The sequence below is a fragment of the Muscardinus avellanarius genome (genome assembly GCF_963383645.1).
Source record: "Muscardinus avellanarius genome assembly, chromosome: 8".
NCBI classification, from domain to species: domain Eukaryota; kingdom Metazoa; phylum Chordata; class Mammalia; order Rodentia; family Gliridae; genus Muscardinus; species Muscardinus avellanarius.
In genome coordinates this window covers 27,649,357-27,669,206 of record NC_137794.1, presented here as the reverse complement: position 1 = coordinate 27,669,206, position 19,850 = coordinate 27,649,357, and the positions used below count along the sequence as shown (strand labels likewise).

The 19,850-nt window shown below is 35.8% G+C and overlaps 1 protein-coding gene across 41 annotated transcripts in view; it reads right to left on the bottom strand.

Moving 5' to 3' along the window:
* LOC308265769 (regulating synaptic membrane exocytosis protein 1) overlaps positions 1-19,850 on the bottom strand; it is a gene marked incomplete at both ends in the record, with an annotated part of 229,736 nt that overhangs the window by 116,824 nt on the left and 93,062 nt on the right. For 16 of the 41 annotated variants that reach the window (XM_080699636.1, XM_080699659.1, XM_080699672.1 and 13 more), the window contains 2 exons: positions 6,028-6,140; positions 13,826-13,897. In XM_080699636.1, coding sequence (XP_080555762.1) covers positions 6,028-6,140; positions 13,826-13,897 — 185 coding nt within the window. Of the gene's footprint in view, positions 1-2,068; positions 2,099-6,027; positions 6,141-7,186; positions 7,370-13,825; positions 13,898-19,850 lie in introns of all 41 variants that reach the window. The other 25 variants (XM_080699675.1, XM_080699638.1, XM_080699643.1 and 22 more) reach the window with 6 other exon arrangements.

Below are 19,850 nucleotides of genomic sequence, written 5' to 3'. Positions count from 1 at the left end.
CCTGTGCCATTTTAAATCCCCGAGGGAGGGTGCAGCCTTCTCTGCTCTGGGTCTCCCTAGATGCATTCTGTATGTGTCTTTTTGTGTTTTTTCTAGTCATGTGGCCTGCTGCATAAGGCAGTTCTATATCCTGTCTGGCATGGTGACACCACCTCTCAGCCAGAGCATACTGACCTTAATTTAAGGATGTAACAATTTGCTATGCTCGATAGCTAGGTCACAAATACACATATTGCAGTAAGCTTTTTATTTTATAGATTTTATTTTTATAGATTTTTGTTTTAATTAACTATAGCTTTTGGCCAATAACAATTATATATGGAAGAACTTTGAATAAATATTGTCATTTTTTTCTTTTGAATAAATGAATTAGTCAATACCCATTTCCATATAAAATTCTAAGGCTTTCATCATGCTAAAATTCTAGCTACAGTCTTCCAAATTTAAGAACAAATATTTTGGCCATTTGTATACTACAAAATATGAAATTGTGTATGATACTTGAATTAAAAATTTGGAATGGCCATAAAATTTAAGGATTAAACATCTTGATCTCACTGAATAACATTTTCTTTTACCAATGTCTATTTATTGCCTAGTATGTCAGATACCTTGCTAGAATATATATGTCTGTATATGTATTATGTATAATATGTATATATTATGTACATGTATATAAATATAAGTATATTTGTATGAATTCAGAGTGAAGTAATTAATTGACTATTATCTCCAATTTCCTCTTTGTAATACTGATATACATAACACATACTCATACTAGAAATTCAAGATACTTTATTTGGAATTTATGCTTATTAAGATAGTCATCAATGTGTAATTGAGGTAAAAATAAAAGACCTCCATTGTAGTCTACTACAGATCAGTAGTGTGAATGGGAAAATAGCTTAAAATCAATGAACTTGTTTTTTTTTGTGTGTGTGGTACTGGGGTTCCTGGAAGCCCTTCTACCATCGGGGTACACTCCCAGACCTATTTTATACTTTTTTATTTGGAAACAGGGTCTCTTAAGCCAGCGCAGCTGGCGTGATCCTCCTGTCTCCACCTCCCAAGCACAGGGAGGAAAAGCATGCGCCACCACAGCCAGCGCTAATGAATTTGTTTTCACGTTCATAAAATAGAGGTGATGCTATTCTCAGTACTAGCTTTGACGGTTATAGGCAGCAAATTAACTCAATATGCTTTCAAATACTGAGTGAGTGTATGTACTTTTATTAAACTATTGAGTATTATAAGACTTTTAATAACATTACATTAAGCTGAAACTCATATTCAAATATTTAATTATCAGGCCAACCATGGCACTGAATGATGTGAGCAGTACATAAGACTTGGGTGAGGCCTGCAACCTACACACAGCTCCAGGGCAAATGCCAGAAATAAGATGTGATCCCAGAGACAATAAGAATAGGCCAGGAGTGTCGGAATGTAGCAGATGGAATGATTTACTTTCCTATGTATCTTAGCAAGAAAGAATTAAGGAATAACATAACAATTATCAGGGACAAGAGTAGTCATACTTGGCAGCTGCTTTCCAGATGCACAGATGAGAGGGTTTAGAGCATTCACTAAGGTTACTGCTATCTGGAAGGTAAAATTAAGGGATTTTCTGCTCTTTGCAGCAGATACTGCCCTGAACTGAAAGTAAAAGTTAAATTCTTTATCTATGAAAGGAGGGGAGAATGAACCAACAGAAACAAATAAATAATGTGTTATATATCTTACTGTATAAAATAGTGTCAATATACAGTATTATAAATTACTATTTTCTATAGAAAATTGCTTTAGATTTGTGAGTGTGATTAAACAAATTTTGAAGCAAACCCATTTTTAGCACTAATGATTTTCTCTTTGATATGAACTATATACATGTGTGTATATATATATGTATATATAATAAAGAATATCAAGTATCCTACACAATCATTTCAGGGGAATGCTACCTATTAAATAATTTTGCTCATCATTCCAATAAATACAATTATATAATCCTTATATATTATAAAAGAAAAGTAAGATGAAATGGTTAAGAAGGTACATTAATATTTACCTTTTGTGGAAGAGTTATGTTTTTCTTGTTCTTCAATGAATTAAATGCACATAATGATGGAAAAAAAGGAAGAAATCAGCAAATTCATAGTTAGACATGGAAATGTGAGTTAACACAATGGTGAATGGTAAACATGCACAACACACAATGTGGCATGATAAGCCTCAACGACAAACTATGAGGAGTCAAATGTGGCATGAAAATTAATCAAAGGAAAATGAATACAGCAATTTAAAGATTTAAAATAAAGCATAAACATTGGGATATTTGGCACAGTTCATAGTATTTTTTCTTACCCTTTAAAAATCATATATTTTAGCACCAACTTTACTATGACACATTAACTTTAACCCATTGTGAATTTTATTACAAATGCATTTAAAAGCACTCTTGATATTCATAATAATTTTTATCTAAAATGATGTCATTTAACATGATAAAAATTAATTCAATTTTTTTTACTAAGTATACATTTTATTTGCACTGTGGAAGCTATTCTGTAGTATTTTTTTACATGAAAAATTATTCTAATTTAAATAAGCCTTTCTTGTTTCTCAAATTAATTATATTAAAGTATTCTAAAATGGAATGACTTTGATTTTAGAGATTATATTTCTTCAATATTTCAGAAACCGTTTTATCTGCCTCCTTGTTGGTATACTATTTATCAAGAAAGAATATCCTATCTAGATATTTAGGGAGTAGAATATTTAAAAAATTTTAAGTAGTAGAAATAATAATGGATCATATAAAACTGGCACACTCAGTTATGATTTCTCTGTAACTACTTCTTTAAAGGACATCCATTTGCACGCGCACACACACACACAAAAACCACTTGGTTGGTTTCAGAAAATAATACTTCTCAGAATGGCCTCAAACTCCTGAGTGCAAGCAATCTTCCTGCATCAATTTCCCAAGTTGCTGGGACTATAGGTTTGTACCACCAAGCTCAAAGAGAAAACCAAACATTATTACACAATCAATTATGTTGTCTTCAGCCTCACTCTACATGGGAATACACTGTATTCTCAGGACATTGGAATGCAATGTTGGATGACAACTGAAGACATTTCACAGAAGTCTCTCCTTTCAATTTCCATGTACTATTGGAGTTACCTCAATTATTGACTACTTTTCCAAGTATAGTATCTCAAAATCTGTGTTGTAAGCATCTCTTTGGTTTCCCCCTCAATCTACCTTAACATAATCAGATTTTGTGTAGCAAACAGGCTAACATTCTTAATTTTTAAAAGAAACTTTAAAACACTTTTTCAAAAAATTAAGTAAACATATCTTTTTAAATGCTATGTTAGTCTTTAAAAGAAGAGATATTGGGTTTTATGGTACAAAGACACTATAGTAAATCTCATTTATAAAGAAGAGCATATATTTAGTCAATCAAATTGTCTTAGCATATATCCTAAAAACAATAATGTAGATAACTCTGTGCAAAAACTGTTTAAGTAAGATTACTTGTAAGTTTATAAAGAAGTTGTATCCAGGAATATAAAACATTTGAAATATTTATTCTTAACAATAAGCTGTTTATCAATTCAATTTTTAAAAAACTAGAAAATCACCATTTGTGAAAAGTTTAAAAAACAAAAAAACCAGAGGAAAATAAAGTACAGTAGAGGCTTAATCAATTGCTAATAAATTGCAGTCAGTGTCATTTTTTTTTTTACAGGAGATAGAACTAAAGTTTCATACATAATAGCAAAAGAAAACAAATGACATAATTCTGTAGTCTTAACAACACTGAAGTCTATCTTAAATGTGCTAAATCTTATCTACCTCCAAATTGGAAAATTACATTTGAAAACATGTTTGGGGACAAGAATAGCTGTCAAGTGAGCTGTTTGGTTTGAAGCAGATCTATAATAAGATGATGGCAGACACTATCATCATATATCAGAAGTCCCCAAAGTATCATCAGGTCTATATTATATACAGAAGAAGATCTCTTAGATATGCATGCCTATAGCAAAATTTTTAAAAAGCCTTGTCTATAGGACTCTTACGATCACATACTTCAGGAAGCTCAAATGACCAAAAGTGTTTACTGATATATTTGTGATATTGAATATCAAAATAACTCCATCAATGCCATTCTCAAGTCATCCCCTTATTCCCACTTCAATTCATTCCTTACAAATTGACAATTTCTCTGAAAGGCAGCCATAAATATGAATATCATCAACAGTAACATTAATATTAACAGTAAAACATGAGCTTTAAAAACCAAAACCCAACATACTAGTCCAACTGATTTTGCAGAAACATTCTATAGAATTACTAATTTCTATATTTTTATTTCTATATATAAGTCACTATGGTATCACCATGTGAGAATTATAGGTAGTACCCACATATGCTTTTGGACCCAGAGAGTGTTTTACTAGCAAGCAGAGGAAATGCAAAGAATTTTAGGAGTGCACGACTTTCTGGCTGTTGATATGATCAGCAAAACTGAGTTTGTATCTAAAGACCAAAATGTCTCCTTCTTTCAGTTGTGCAACCGGAGTTCATGAAAAAAAATAATGTAAATAATCACCAGCTTTTATTTTTAGAACATTTAAATAATTTCATCTGGGTTATTGTTAATTATATTGCTAAGAACATTAATTATGAATAATAGTCTGAAAATGTCCCCAGAAGAGAGAAGCTTGTTAAACATGTAACTGCTACTTTAGAAAAGAAAGTCAGAATTTCATAAAGTATATTTTCCAAATTAACTAAATGGATACCTTTATAGCAAGCCAAAACACTAACGCATGATGTATGAACAATAAAGTATGATTTAAAATATACAAATTGGGAGTTTATTACACCAGTATTACTCTATTAATAAATTGGTACCTCTTAAAAATTAGACTAATTTTTCTATAATCAAGTATTTCGCATGACAAATTATGTACATATGTCATTGAAAGAATACATTTATCCTCACAGATCTTTAGCATTTCTGTGATACACTAAGCACTTCAATTAAGTGAGAAAAAATTTAATAACCACCATCAGTATAGAGTGAAATGCAAGTTCTTTCTACTTCACCACCAAACAACACTGTTGAAAAAAATATTCAGAACATTAACCTACCAGTTGTTTCATAAGAACAAAGATTTTTATGAGCGTTTTAAATATTAGTCCACTGCATTTATGCCACAACCCAAATATATATGATTTCAGTAAATTCTTTGAAAGTTTTTTATAAGAATAGATGACAACATGGTGATAACAAATCATTTCACCTACTGAGAAGTGGACCGCATGGGAGGTACTATTTGTACTATTTTAACCCACCATATAAATCATCTAGCTCAGATAGTTTGGAATTAGTTTCTACTTTCCAGTCACAGTAAGTCTCCCTACCCTGTCATACACACACACCCATACACATGAGCTACACACATCACCTCCCTCTCTCTCTCTCTCTCTCTCTCTCTCTCTCTCTCTCTGTTTTTTCTCTTTTTAGGAAAATACAAAAATGCATAGATAATTAAAATAAGATAATCTCTAGGCAATAGAGCTCAGCAGTTTTTCATCTTCAAACTTATATAAAATATGAAATATTGTGAATTAAATTATGATAAAATACTAGGAAAGCATTAAAATGATTGTATTTAAAGCATGTTTTAAAAATTAGGTATGTCTTATTTTAACCCATAAAATACTATAGTGTACTAAGGTTTTTAAACTTCTATCTTTGAAAACAGTGTGTGTCCTCTGCTTATTTTGTCAAATGGCTATCTAAAATCCATTCATTCACTCAACAAAAAATGAACAAAGGCCATGAGACACTATAACTTGGTATTAGGAATAAAATTCCCAGTTAATATCTTAGGATTCAAGACACACATATAACCAAAATACTATTCATTTAATAGGAAGGAGTATAAAAAGAGGAGGTTCTCAAATCCGAGACTTTTGGACAATGAGCTCTCCTGATGGGATACCTTGTTCTATACTGCTGCTTCTCACTGGCACCTGAGGGAGCTGTCTTCCCCTGCGACTGCTGAAAGATGTCTCTGCTGGAGGAGACTGGGTTGGACTTCCTTGTCGGTGCATTCTGCAGGCAAAAAACAAAGAGAGGGGTGAAATTCCAAAAGGACCAGACAAAAATATTTTCCTTCTTCCAAGTACTATTAAAACAGGTATAAAACCTCTAACTGAGTGATTGGCAGCAAAGTCAAATACTTTTTATGACATGTATACAAAAGATAATACCAAAGGAAACAGATAAATGTCTATCACACACATTTCTATATAATAAACTCCTGAACTGAGCTGAATCTGACTCACTTTTTTATTAACTTTCTATAAAGTTGTGCTTTCTGGGCAAGTTATTCTTTATAGGTAGCATTGAGCCAAACATATTTACTGACAGCCTCTGAATCTTAATATACAGAAAAGTAGTTAGGAGAGGCTGTTACCTAAATTGTTGCTATTAAATTGATATATACTCAAGAATTACTTTTAACTCATAATAATTCTAGTTGCAGACACTTTTATAAACTACCACTCGCTTGTTCTTTATTTTTAAGTAGGAAAACCTTAAAAGGTATTTAAAGTAACCCTGAACACGTGCTATAGACATACACTGATATGAGGACTGAAATTACACGTAAGAATCCGAGAGGCATGCCAATACGTTACTGCTGCCCAGAATTAGGCTCTTTGCTGGCATTCACACATTTTTTTTAAAATGGAAGAACTTTAAAAACACTCTAAGATTTTACTGACACATGCAAAAACTTACTTCTTACTTCCTCTTACACTTTTTAAAGCAGATACATATTTAATTCTGAGTAGTTTATCATTAAAGATTTTACATAGTTGATAAATTATATATGAATATGCCACAAACAGATGAAACAACATAACACAACTGGATATAGTTTCTGATGATGGCTAATTGGCAGCACTGTAGGATACCACCAGCACAGTGAAAATAGATGCAAGTCAGAGGATGCGGGAGAGGTTTAAGTGCCACAAAGAAAGGTTTAAAACTCATGGTGTCAGAATGAGTGAAAGCTTCGAGTGCTCAGGAAGGTACAACACCACACCAACACCCAGAGGCAGGACATGAATGCTGGGCTGACATTGAATAGCAACCTTGTCAGAAGCGGAGAAGGTGGCGCCGACCCTCCAGGGGCAAGGTGGTGCATAGAACACAGGGTTCTGACACTAGAGTGCTCGCTCGACCTGGAGCGAGCAGGATGCTTTCCCCTAATGACTGGCTGATCAGTCGCTCTGGGGGCTGCGTGTCCCCTTCTAGAAAGACATGGTGGGAAGACCCTAAAACATTAGGGCCAAAAAAGATCTTCAGTCAACAGATTCACGTTAACTTTATTCCAACACATCTGTCCAAGAAAAACCTGGTTACTTTGACAAGACAGTGAATTTTAAAGAACCAGAGAAAATCTATCACACAGTTAATGAAATCAATTCAACCAAACTGAGATTATTATTGCGAATGTGAATGCCATATGTGTTTTGAAAGAATAAGTCTAGGTTGCACTATTGCAATAAACCTCTTATAAGCTCCACGAAGCAGAAGCAAGCTTGCTTGCTTGCTTGCTTCTTTCCTTTTTGGACTGGGCTTTATCTCCAGTGCCTAAAACATAGCTGCACAGCGATCAGGAGCTCAGTAATGATATGCTGATTGAATGAAGGAGGATAATGAGGAGGATGAATACAGGGATACTTCAAGTACTTGCCTTCAAGAAGATATGCTGCACTGTAGAAATCTGCGTATTTTTACATGTATAATTTTACTTTGTAATAAGCAAGTCTATGGTAAATAGATATAGAAAAAGGAGGAGGCTTCATGAGGTTAATTTAAGCAGACTAAAAAATACAAATAAAATAATAAGAGATGGTTTCATTAATTTATACAACTGATTAAGGGCAAATGGCTGGTATATAGACAAGACATGTTCTCTCAAGTATAAAAGTACCTAAAAAGATATTTGTAAATATGACAGTTATCTTCACATGATGTTGAAAATGACTGTGGAGCCAATTTCTGAAAGAAGGATTAAGAATTAAAAACTGAATATGTGTGTATGTGTACATGTATGTGTGTGTGTGTTTGTGTGTGTGTATATATATATATATATATATATATATTTATTTATTTATTTATTTTAAACCAGTTCACGGTTTTGCCTTTTCAGTATATATTCTAAGTAAAATACATAATTAAATACCTACTATATTATTAAAATACATGATTAAATACCTGATATATGTTATCTTGACAGAAGGAATAAAATAATATCTCATCCCTTCAAAACAATGTTGTAAAACTCATTTACTAAATGTATGAGATAAAGAATATATTCTGATGACCAAAAGTATATTAATGAGTGCTTTATTCAATTTGTATAGAGATGGATAATCTTTTCTTTGTGGTACTTGGGGTGAAACCCAGGGTCATTCTACCTCTGAGCTACACCCCAGCCCTATTTTTTTATTCTTTATTTTGAAACAGGGTCTCACTGAGTTGCAACGAGCCTCACTAAGTAGCTAAGGCTGTTCATGAACCATGATCCTTCTGTCTCAGCCTCCCAAATGCTGGGATTACAAGCGCGTGCCACCACGCCCAGCTTTGTAGATGGATAATCTTTTAATAAAATAACTTTCACAGATACATTGACTTTGATTTAGGGTGTCTTTCCATTGCAAAATAATGGAAAAATGTTAGGCTGTAGCGAACAAAAAAAGGTATAGCTTGGTGCATTTATCCTCTTGTGTTACAGACTGATGCTTTATCAGCCCATTTTATATGCTGAAATCTGGACCACCACCCCTTTTCAAATCAAAATAAGAAGGAATGAATAGTATTCTACATAGTAAAACTGTTCATTTATTTATTCTGAATGGAGTTTCTCATTAAGTCAATTGTACAAACTTGATTAAAATAAGGATTACATGACAAAATTCTTTCCAACAACTAAGACTGAATTTTTTTTTGTGTGTGTGTGAGTCTGGGAATGGAACCCAGAGGCATTTTGACCTCTGAATTACACCCCCTATCCAATTTTTTACTCTTTATTTTGAAACAGGGTCTCACTGAGTTGCGGAGGGCCTCACAAAGTAGCTGAGGCTGTCCGCGAACCACAATCCTCAGGTCTAAGCCTCCCAAATGCTGGGATTACAAGCGTGGGCCACCATGCCCGGCTCAAGACTGAATTTTATCTACTACTTTTTTTTTCTTTTTTGCAATATTGGGGATGAAACCCAGGGGCATTCTATCTCAGAACTATATCCCCAGTCCTATATTTTATTCTTTATTTTGAAACAAAGTCTCACTTAGTTGTCCAATGCCTTACTAAATAGCAGAGGCTGGCTGCACATCATGATTCTCCTGTCTCAGCCTTCTAGGTACTAGCATTACAAGAGTGCACTACCACGCCTGGCCCTACTACTCTAAAAGCTACTATCATGAGAATAAACTCCAAGAAACTCTATTCAAAAATATACATTCTCGCCGGGCATGGTGGCGCACGCTTGTAATCCCCGCGCTTGGGAGGCAGAGACAGGAGGATCACGCAGGTTCGAAGCTAGCCGCGCGCGCTGGCTTAGGAGACCCTGTTTCCAATTTAAAAAATGTAAAAATAGGTCTGGGAGTGTAGCCCGGAGGTAGAAGGGCTTTCAGGAACCCCAGTACCACCAAAAAAAAATATATATATATACATTCTTCTTAATATGGTTTAAAAATTCAACCAATTTGTTTGCAACTTTGTACTGAGAAATTTCATGGATATCACAATTTCACTAAAATCTTGCTTCATTCTATTAATTTATAAGTAATTTAATTAATAAGTAATCTAAATTTCTTAATACAATTTATAAGAATAGCTTGAGTACAACCTAAGATGTGAATGATTTAGGTGATCTTTATGTGGCATCAAACTAGACGGCAAACGTACCAAAATAATTTCAGGGGCAAACGCATGGATTCCTGTGTAAATAGTATACAGCTCCATAAAGTATAGCTTGGTGTTCTATTTGTTGATCCACAGGGAAACCTGCAGGGCCTGAAGCCAGCCTGGAGTGTTTGAGGTTAATTACTTAGCAAAAGATCAGTTTTTTCTTTGACATGAACTTAAAGTTCCTAAGTAATGAACCTGCTCCTTCCACTAGCCAATCTGTAACAAGCATGGGAGCACAGACCACTGGAGCACAGAAAACCCCTTCACCTCAGAGAGAGACAGAGGGGAACATGGCATCCAACAGAATTATAAGAAGGGAAAATGGGGAGAAAGAAAGTGCAGAAGTGGAAGAGAGATGAGCAAGGTTTTGCAACAGGAAGACAATGGAACCCAGTATGGTTTGTTTTAGGCAAAAGGAAAAGAGAGAAATTCTAGGCTACTGGAGTATAAAAGAGAGGAACCAAGCTGTTGAGCCTTGATCTTTTCAATGAGATGAGATATGATAAGAATGTAAGGTTGTAAAAAGAATGAGAGAGATTTAGGGTAGTAATGTTAGAAAATGGGGCAGGGGATGAGTAAAGGATAAGCAAAATGATAAGAACTATTCGTCACTGATCACCAATATGGCATCAATGTATGTCAGGCACTGAGAGAAAGAGGTGGGGGAGAGAGAGAGGGAGGGAGCGATGGACTGGGGGGAGAGAGAGAGTATGTGTGTGTGTAGGCATGCATACCTGCGTGCGTATTTATGCATGTTTATCTACTGGCACGTTTTTGTATCCTCACAGTCTGAGAACTGTGATTATTACTATTTTACACAAGAAAAAAACTGAGATTCCTAGTGACTTGCAAAAAGACCAAGTGATAAAGTGTGGTTGAGATAGAATCCAAGTCTGTCATACCCCAACACCTGCTCTCTATTCTCCTGGTGAGATAAGATTTATTTCTATATTATGAGATGAAATATAGTAATTCACATCTCAAAATATATTCATCGTTAATTATAAATGATAAATATATGTCCAAGTTTCAAATAACTTGATAGGACTTGAAAAAAATTGTGTTCTGACAGTCTGTAGTCAAAATAAGTTAAAAATGGCATCTAATGAAAACCCATGCTGACATATGTATACACACTCTAGCTCATCATCTTTATTTATTTATTTATTTATTTGTTTGTTTATTTATTTATTTATTTTGTGGTACTGGGGCTGCAACCCAGAGGCATTCTACCTCCGAACTACACCCCCAGCTCCATTTTTTAGTCCTTTTTGTTTTTGAAACAGGGTCTCACTGAGTTGTGAAGGGCCTCGCTAAGTAGCTGAGGCTGTCTGAATTGCGATCGATCCTCCGGTCTCCGCCTTTCGAATGCTGGGATTACAAGCATGCGCCACCACACCGGCTCATCATCTTTAAATGCTAAATATCTACTACTAGTTCAATCCATGCTCACATTCATCACCTCAGACTAAAGGATGGACATGCATGTGATATTTAAGGTCAAATCTTCAAACTGGTTCTTCCTGCTATCACTCCTCACAGGCCTGCACAGGCTTTTCCCAATACTAATAGTGCAATATTAAGTGCACATATAAGCAATTTTAAATAGTGGTCTAAAAAAAGCAACCCATAGTTAGGCTCTATGTGTTCCACAAGAAAGAAATTCAGTAGAATGGAATGAAAAAATGATGCCAAAAGTTCTCAGAGTTTTCAAATGAAGGTGAAAAGCTAAACTTGAATTAAGGTACTTCCCAAGAGAATGTGAAGCATTGCTTTAAATGGCTAAGCACAGAACACAGTAATCAGATCTGCCTGCTTTCTCTACAACTGGTCTTTATATCTTTCCAAATAGGTTCTTACATGGTGATTCTTCATGAGAGCAAGTCTGCTAAGTCCAACCAAAGGCCATGACCATTTCACTGGCCAATGCATAAATGGGTGGTATCATTCTTTTGGGAAACTGTTAACTCCCCAAACTCAAGAATCAATGTTCAGGCTTGGATTTTAGCCAAGTGGTAGAGTGCTTGCCTCGCACGTATGAGACCCTGGGTTTGGACCCCTACCTCATCTGTAGGTAGATGTCAACTATGTACTTTTGGAGAAATGAGAGCTAATAAACTAGAAAATCCAGGTCAATTCTTTTGTGACTAGTTATATCACCTAAAAAACTAGGCATGCAACTTATACTCTATTAAAAATCAATAAAGAGCTTTATAATAAAAATCCTATAATATAAAAGGTTAGAGTGTTCTGTTTTTGTTAGCTGAGTTAAAACTAGAAAATGTGAAAAGAGAAACATAGTTGGTATTGCTTCATTACAGGCTATCTGCCTCTGCCAGAACTCCCATTTCCTTCAACGTCCAATTCCTTTTTCGATTCAACACTATTTTTGAAGTTCCTAGTTCTTATTTCATTGCAAAGTAAGTTCTCTAAATAGTCAATCTCTCCATGGGCCATTATCCAGGACTAAACTTCATCTCCTTTTTACTCATATCCCATGATGTGCTCCATACCTACTCATTTTTCAGATTTCAAGTAGTGGTCTAGTTCCTTAACCTCAGCACATAGCTTGGCATACATCTGCTGGCTGAATGCATCACTGAATTCTACAGATTGCATCTCAGCAAAGCCTGCTGTGATTGCCAGCTGGTGTCTTGCATCTACACTTGGATCTTTCACTCCACCTTCAAAATATTGTCAAAGTGATCTAAGATTTCAGAACTCAAAACTAATTTCCATCTCTTACATTTAAAGCTCATCAATGGCTCATAAAGAAGATGAGATCTAGCAGATCATTAACAATGCACTGTCCTGTCAATCACTGAACCTCTTTCAATGGTTCCAATTTTATTTTCAGCGCCTTTCCTCATTTCCTGAATGCTATTTTCCATTTCAAAACTGGTATAGTTCCCCCAAACTCTGGGAGATATTTCAAGTCAGTTTTTTTCTCTCACATTGTTTCCTCTCAGGGAATATGCTACTCTTTGCATTTATTATTGTCTATCTGAATTTAGTTCAAGTGCTATCTGCTTATAAAACTGCTAAGAATTTCACTGTTACCTAGTCATGTCTGTGTTTTCACTCTACCTGTGTATACCTCTCTAAACACATGACATATAAAAGCACTCATTCACTTACATACGGATCTTCATACATGTTCTCAACAGTTATAAAGATGAAAAACAATGTATAAGTGTTATTTGGGCTTTCTAAGTGTTTGCAGCTCTGTCAAAAAAACTGTCAATATATTACATCTAATAATACTCAAAAACTGTGTAATTGTAAACAAAATTCCTTATAATTTTTCAATAATCCCTTATAATTTTTACATCAACTCAGCATATATTTTTAGTTATAAAACACAAGAAGAATCTTCAATTATCCCTCTGTAGAAAAGAAAAAATTTAAAAGATAGCATTATTCAAATTAAAAAGAGATACTCAAAATTATGCCTATTTGCATACTCCAAGAATTATACTCATTGGAAACACTTAATATGATCTCAGAAATAGATATTAAAGTCCTAGTATGTTTATGAGTATACATTTAATCCTCATTAGTAATAAAAATGATCAGGAAGAGAAACACACATTGTTGGTTTTTTTTACCCAAAGACTTAAGGGCTGCCTTCAAAAATACCCTTTCTCTTATTTCTTTAATAAGACTATTCCTACATAGGGGTAGATTCATTTCCATAAAATTCTTTCAACATCAGAGTCTGTACTTCAGAACCGATAATGAAAAATGAGAACGGGGCAACCTTGGATTTGTTAGTGAGACAGGAGACGGCTGCACAGCACAACACCGAGCCTACCTTTCTGAATCAGAGGCAGTGCCTTTCCTAGTCTGTTTTTGGATGCTAGATCTTTCAGACTTTCTGGAGTGCCTGTGGAATGAAATGTTAAAGAAACACAAATATCTGATGAATAAAGCTACATTAGCATTGTACCATGATAAAAGAAAAACAACAGGTATGGGCAATGACAACTCTCTCACCTAAATGGTTTTGTCAGTCAATACTTGTCAAAATTTAAAAAAAGGAACTAACAGAAAAGATCAGAATTGGTGCAGGTGGAAGACACAAGTTGCCAACAGGAGACACAAAAAGCTGACATTTCATCCGTCTAGACAAGTAAGTCGACAGCACTGGTCTAATAGCAGACCCCCTCCTGGGCAACTCTGCCTCCCCCATTAGAAAACAAAGTTAGTTGGGACATGGAATGATGGTAAATGTGAAGATGGCACAGGTTAGGTGCTGAAAGACCGCAGGGGCTCACATGCCTCTACTTTTAAAAGGTGAAATCTGTTGCTACAAAGGCTCTTTGTTTTCTCTTCTGCCACAAAATTATGAAGAAAAGAGAAAAGAAATGCAGACATGCTTTGGTGAAAGATGTTGACCAAGTGAAAGAAAGTATTTAAATGAGCTATTGAAACTATTTTTAAATTACCATGAAGATCCTTTAGTAACAATGTAGCATTTTATAAAACTAATCATGTGTTACAAACCAAAGAATTGGTAAAACCTGTCATTTGCTTTCTAAATGTACATATATATACTCAACATTTGGAACTTAAAACACATTTTCCCATAGAAATAATGTATATAGAGAAAGCTTACTTCTCTAAAGCAGCTTACATGTGTCTACATAGGCTAAAATGCCTGACCTAATCTATTTTACATATTTATTTTAAGGTATATAGTATAAGATACATTTATATATGTATAGTAAAAGGTTATTATCCATCATCTTACTCATAAAAGACTACATATTTGAGTAAATAATATAAAATATCATGGCCTAGAAACTCATAACTTTAAAACACAGAGAAACCATGAGAATGTTTATACTGATTAATGAATGTCTACAATTTACACTTATTTTCTTTCTGGGTATACCACAATGTTGAGATAAACATTTATCTTTACTTATTAGTATCAGACATCCTAATTACCTGTCCAGTATATATCAAGCCCTTCTAAGCAACTTAAACACATCAAAGTACAAAGCTGGCTTTCATAGGGTACATGAACTTATGTGTCTGCTCAGCTTTCCTTATCTAATCCTATATCTTCAACTTTCCCAAAACTGGGTTCAAACTATATGAGTCCTCCAGTTCAGGGTTCCAGCTGTGTGTTCTTCAGCTTGCTAGTCTTTTGACATTCCTTTTCTGAGATGAAACAAGGAAATAAATAGAAGAGGATGTCATCTCTACTTATTCTGTTCCCTTCCTAGTTGGAAAAGAGGATTCTTGACATATTGAAAGATAGCTAGCCAGGTGTGGTGGCACATGCCTATAATCCCAGTAGGAATTTAGGAGACAGAGACAGGAAGATCACAAGTTTGAGGCCAGCCTCAGCTACTTAATGAGCCCCTGTTTCAAAAATAAAAGCTATGAGTATAATTCTGAGACAAAACCTTCCAGGGTTCAATTCCTAGAATCGGAAAAAAAAGAAAATAACTATACACTAAGTACTAAGGGAAGTACTGATTTATTCAGCCTTCATAAAAACCCTTTAAGAAGGTGTCTTCTCATTTTCTCCATTATCACAGATGAGGAAACAGATTTGGGGCAAAGACTCTCAAGCAGAAAGCAGCAAGGCTGGGAACAGGCTTCTAATCTGTTTCTGGTATGCTTTGACAAGAGAGGGGAAGAGGTACATTCTCTTGCATGACCTAGGTGCATCTTTGCTACAGGAGGGAAAAAACCTTGAGCCCTGCGGTAGGCCTGTGAAAGCACTATTATACCCGTATTGGGAAATCACCTAAAAATGTATTCAAAAATAGTTTTGGTATTAATGTATCAAAAATTGGTTTATTGAAAATGGGGTTCAAAATGTAAAAAGAAAAGCAGTCAGGGCATGGTTATTGCCAGGCACTCAGGTAGCTGTTATAATGCAAAGTATCCTCACTAAAAGTAATTAACAAATGGATAGAGGAGCTGGACCTAGGACCTTCACATTCTAAAACAGGTTTACATAATAGATGGCATCTAGCAAAAAGCTAAGAATTCTCCAAGAGTGCAGGAGGAGAATGCAGAGTGTAGAAAGAGGGTACTGACCTCTGTGAAAGAGGAGAAAATACAAATGGCCCCTGACCTTGGGAATCATTCTGGTCCTAACACAGAAACCTAAGCTTACAGCTGCAGTAAGGCAGGAAACTTTTTTTTTTTGCCAAGCCAGAAATCCCTATAATCATAACAAAAGGAGCCTACTTGGATTCAAGGGGCAGATTTACACCTAGAACAAAGAATTACCTGGTAGAGCAAGATGGGGGACTATGTATCTATAAAAACTGTTTTGTATTTAGAACTCCAGTGACTTGTTTTCAAGTCACCCCCCTATACTATCTCGGGTATAGGGCTTTATTAATCCATATTCTATCTTTCCATCTTTGTAATAATAATAATGTGTCTTAAGCTTGCAGAGTTTGGACTAGAGTTTTCTATATCTAGTTCAGAACAAGAACCGGCATCTATATCTCTCTCTCACTGGAGTAGCTTTGGGAGCCCAACAGGGCCCGGAAGCAGTTCCAGCAGCATAACGCTATGAGATTGATCTACTTTGACACTAAGGTAATGTGAAATAAAATTATTTACTGCTTTTCTAGTATGGAGAGAGAATCAGGGGATAATAGAAAAGAAGTAGACAGCACAGCACATGCCTGAACTCAATGGAGCTGGTTACCACGGTGGTGGGAAGGGAAACTTGCCACTGAAGCCCAGGGGAGGACTGTGGGGCACAGCAGGAGGCGTGAAGGGAGGCAGAAGTGGGTGTGCAGCCCAGGAGGCATTTGAGCCCAGAGTAAAAGCTTCCAGACGACAGTCTGGTAGAACATGTGTTCCTTTTCTCATCTCAACTCAGATCATCTAGGGTGTTCAATCACTCCATCTATATTCATGCCTGCATGCCTGGCGTGTCTGTGAGAGAACAAAGACCTCTGACTTCATGCAATTTACATTTTATTGGTGGAAGTAAAAAAGAAAAAAGGAAAATGAACCAGTATTGGAAATGGCCTAGGAAGATTTGCGAAAGCTCTGATTATTATATTTCAAAAACTGGTGAAAGGACTTGGTTTCTGCCAAAAAAAAAAAAAAAAAAAAAAGGAGGCAACTATTCCAATGTAAATTAACCTAGCTAAAGGTAATTAGCAAGTCTATAGGAGAGGGGAACTAGGACTTCCTCATCCTCATCCTAAAGACAGGTTTACAGCATAACTGGATAATCTAGGTAGGATGGGAGGAGGGGGTTGACCTTCAACCATGACCTTCCTGAAAAGAGACCTATGGGGGGGGGAAAGTACACGTTGGCGGGAAAGTAAGGGGAGGCACCTTTCAGGGACATTTACTATGTCAGAATTACGTGAGCAAGATGGAGGTCATGTGTATAAAAGGTCTGGTCCACGTGTTGTATCTTTGGTGAATTCGCTCAAACCACCCCCTCATGTTAGCCCTAACATGAGGATGTAACTATCTTCTATATTTCTATCTTTTTAATAAACTCCTTTAAATCTTCAGCAAGAACTGGACTAATGTGTATTTATCCTTAGCTCAGGACAAGAGCCCGTGCGTTTTTTTTTTTTTAATCTTTTTCTGTTTTTGTGGTTTTATTGGGGAATTATTCCCAGGGGTCCCTGGGAATAGTCACCCCCAATGGTAACCCTCATCCCCAGAAACCATAACAGAAAATACTATCATAAGAGTAGATTATATAGTGTGATGAAAGGTGATGATAACTACAGCAAAAATGTAAACCAGGATAAGGAGGAAGAGAAGTTTAGGGGTCAGAGGTAGCTGGGGATTGAACTTTTAAGTGAGGGGTACAGGGGAAAGCCACTGAGATGGTAACATTTCAGCAAAAATTTACATATACATACATATTTACAAATAAATATTGATACACACACACACACACACACACACACACACACACACCCTTCCAAAGGAGAGAGAAACCCAGGCAAAGGAAACTTTCAATCCTGCAATGGGAAGGCTCTAGGCAGATGATATGACCTTAGTAAGTTTGAAGAACAGGAAAGGGCCAATGCAGCAGGAGCTGACACAGATGAGTCAGATGAGAAGACTGGGGAGAAGGGGGAGGAGCTGCATATAACATTGTGAACTTTTGTACTTAACTTTTTCTGCTCAAATAAAAGTACTGTGCATATCTATTAGACCTTTCCACTATTCCCATAGCTTCAACATTACTTAAAACCAATAAGTGGTTAAGTACAACAAGTCTGTGTGTATGTATGTATATATGTATGTATGTATATGTGTATGCATGTATGTATAACCCAGGAGCATTCTACCTCAGAGCTATACTACTAGCCCTTTTTAAAAATACATTTATATTTTAATTCAATTAATTAATTAATTAATTTGGTAGTGTTGGGTACTGAGCACAGGGACACTCTCCCTCTGAGCTATACCTGAGGGCCTTTGTAAGTTGCTGAGGCTGGCCATGAATCATCAATCCTTCTGTCTCAGCCTCCCAAGCACTAGTATTACAGGCATGCACCACCATGCCCAGTGTGTTTTAAAATTTAAAACAGGGTCCTGCTAAGTTGTTGAGGCTGGCCTTGAACTTGTGTTGTTGTCTCAGTCTCCCAGGTACTCAGATTAGAGATGTATACCACCACACTTTTCAAGTGTTATTGTTGTTGTTGTTTTGCAGTACTGAGGATGGAACCCCAGGGCATTCTAACTCTGAGCTCTTTTTTTATTCTTTATTTTGAAACAGGGTCTCACTGAGTTGCAAAGGGCCTCACTAAGTAGCTGAGGCTGTCTGTGAACCACTATCCTCCTCCGGTCTCAGCCTCCTGAATGCTGGGATTACAAGTGTGTGCGACCACACCTGGCTTTCAAGTTTTGTTTTAAATGACAATAATATATTTGTTCTTGAGAGTAAGAACTCTTATTCATTCATAAAAGTATAAAACTCACAGTCAATACTACATAACTGAATGACAAAAATTCATGCAGAGGTTCATACATTTACCCTTTTTAATTTTGTTTTAAACCTTCTAATTAAGGACACCCTCTCTTTAAATTCAATTAAAACTTAGTTTCAGCTGGGCGTGGTGGCACAAGCTCTTAATCCCCACACTTGGGAGGCAGAGTCAGGAAGATCGCACTGGTTTGAAGCCAGCCTCACTCGCTTAAGAGACCCTGTTTCCAAAAATAAAGAAGTATAAATTAGGTCTGGGAGTGTAGCCCGGAGGTAGAAGGGCTTGCAGGAACCTCAGTACCATAAAAAAAAAAAAAAGGTTTCATTAAAGATTATTCTAGATATTCCTTTAAAGAATGTCTGTATAATTTCTCTAACAACTTAAAAGAATCATAATTGTAGGAATTCAGTGTAAGACCAGAGAAGGAAAAAGAAAATTCTAATGTCCTTTCTAACCTAAAGCCTAAATCTTAGCTATGAATATATTGTATGTTTTAAGGACAATTATCCCTTGAAATATATAGAGACTCAAGATAGGAAAGGTTAGAACACTCCATCTATATTCAAGTACTATGCTATTGAAATTACTTTATGTACTATTACTGGTGCACTGCAGCTATATGTCATCATACGGTTCAGAGTGATAGAAACATACATGCACACAGCATTTGGTTGTCTCCCCTCTGGATCCCACCCCTCTCTCTTCTCATCTCTATTGAGAGTGGAAATGATAGATTCATGCATGCATGTACATAGCACAATCGGAACTGTTTCCTTCATCACATCTCTTTTCCCCTCACCTCCCTCCACAAATCTCCCTCCTCTCTTCCACTGGTATTTTTCTCATTTATCCTAAGTCCCTTTTGTTTCCCAATTTCTCTCTAGTTTCTAC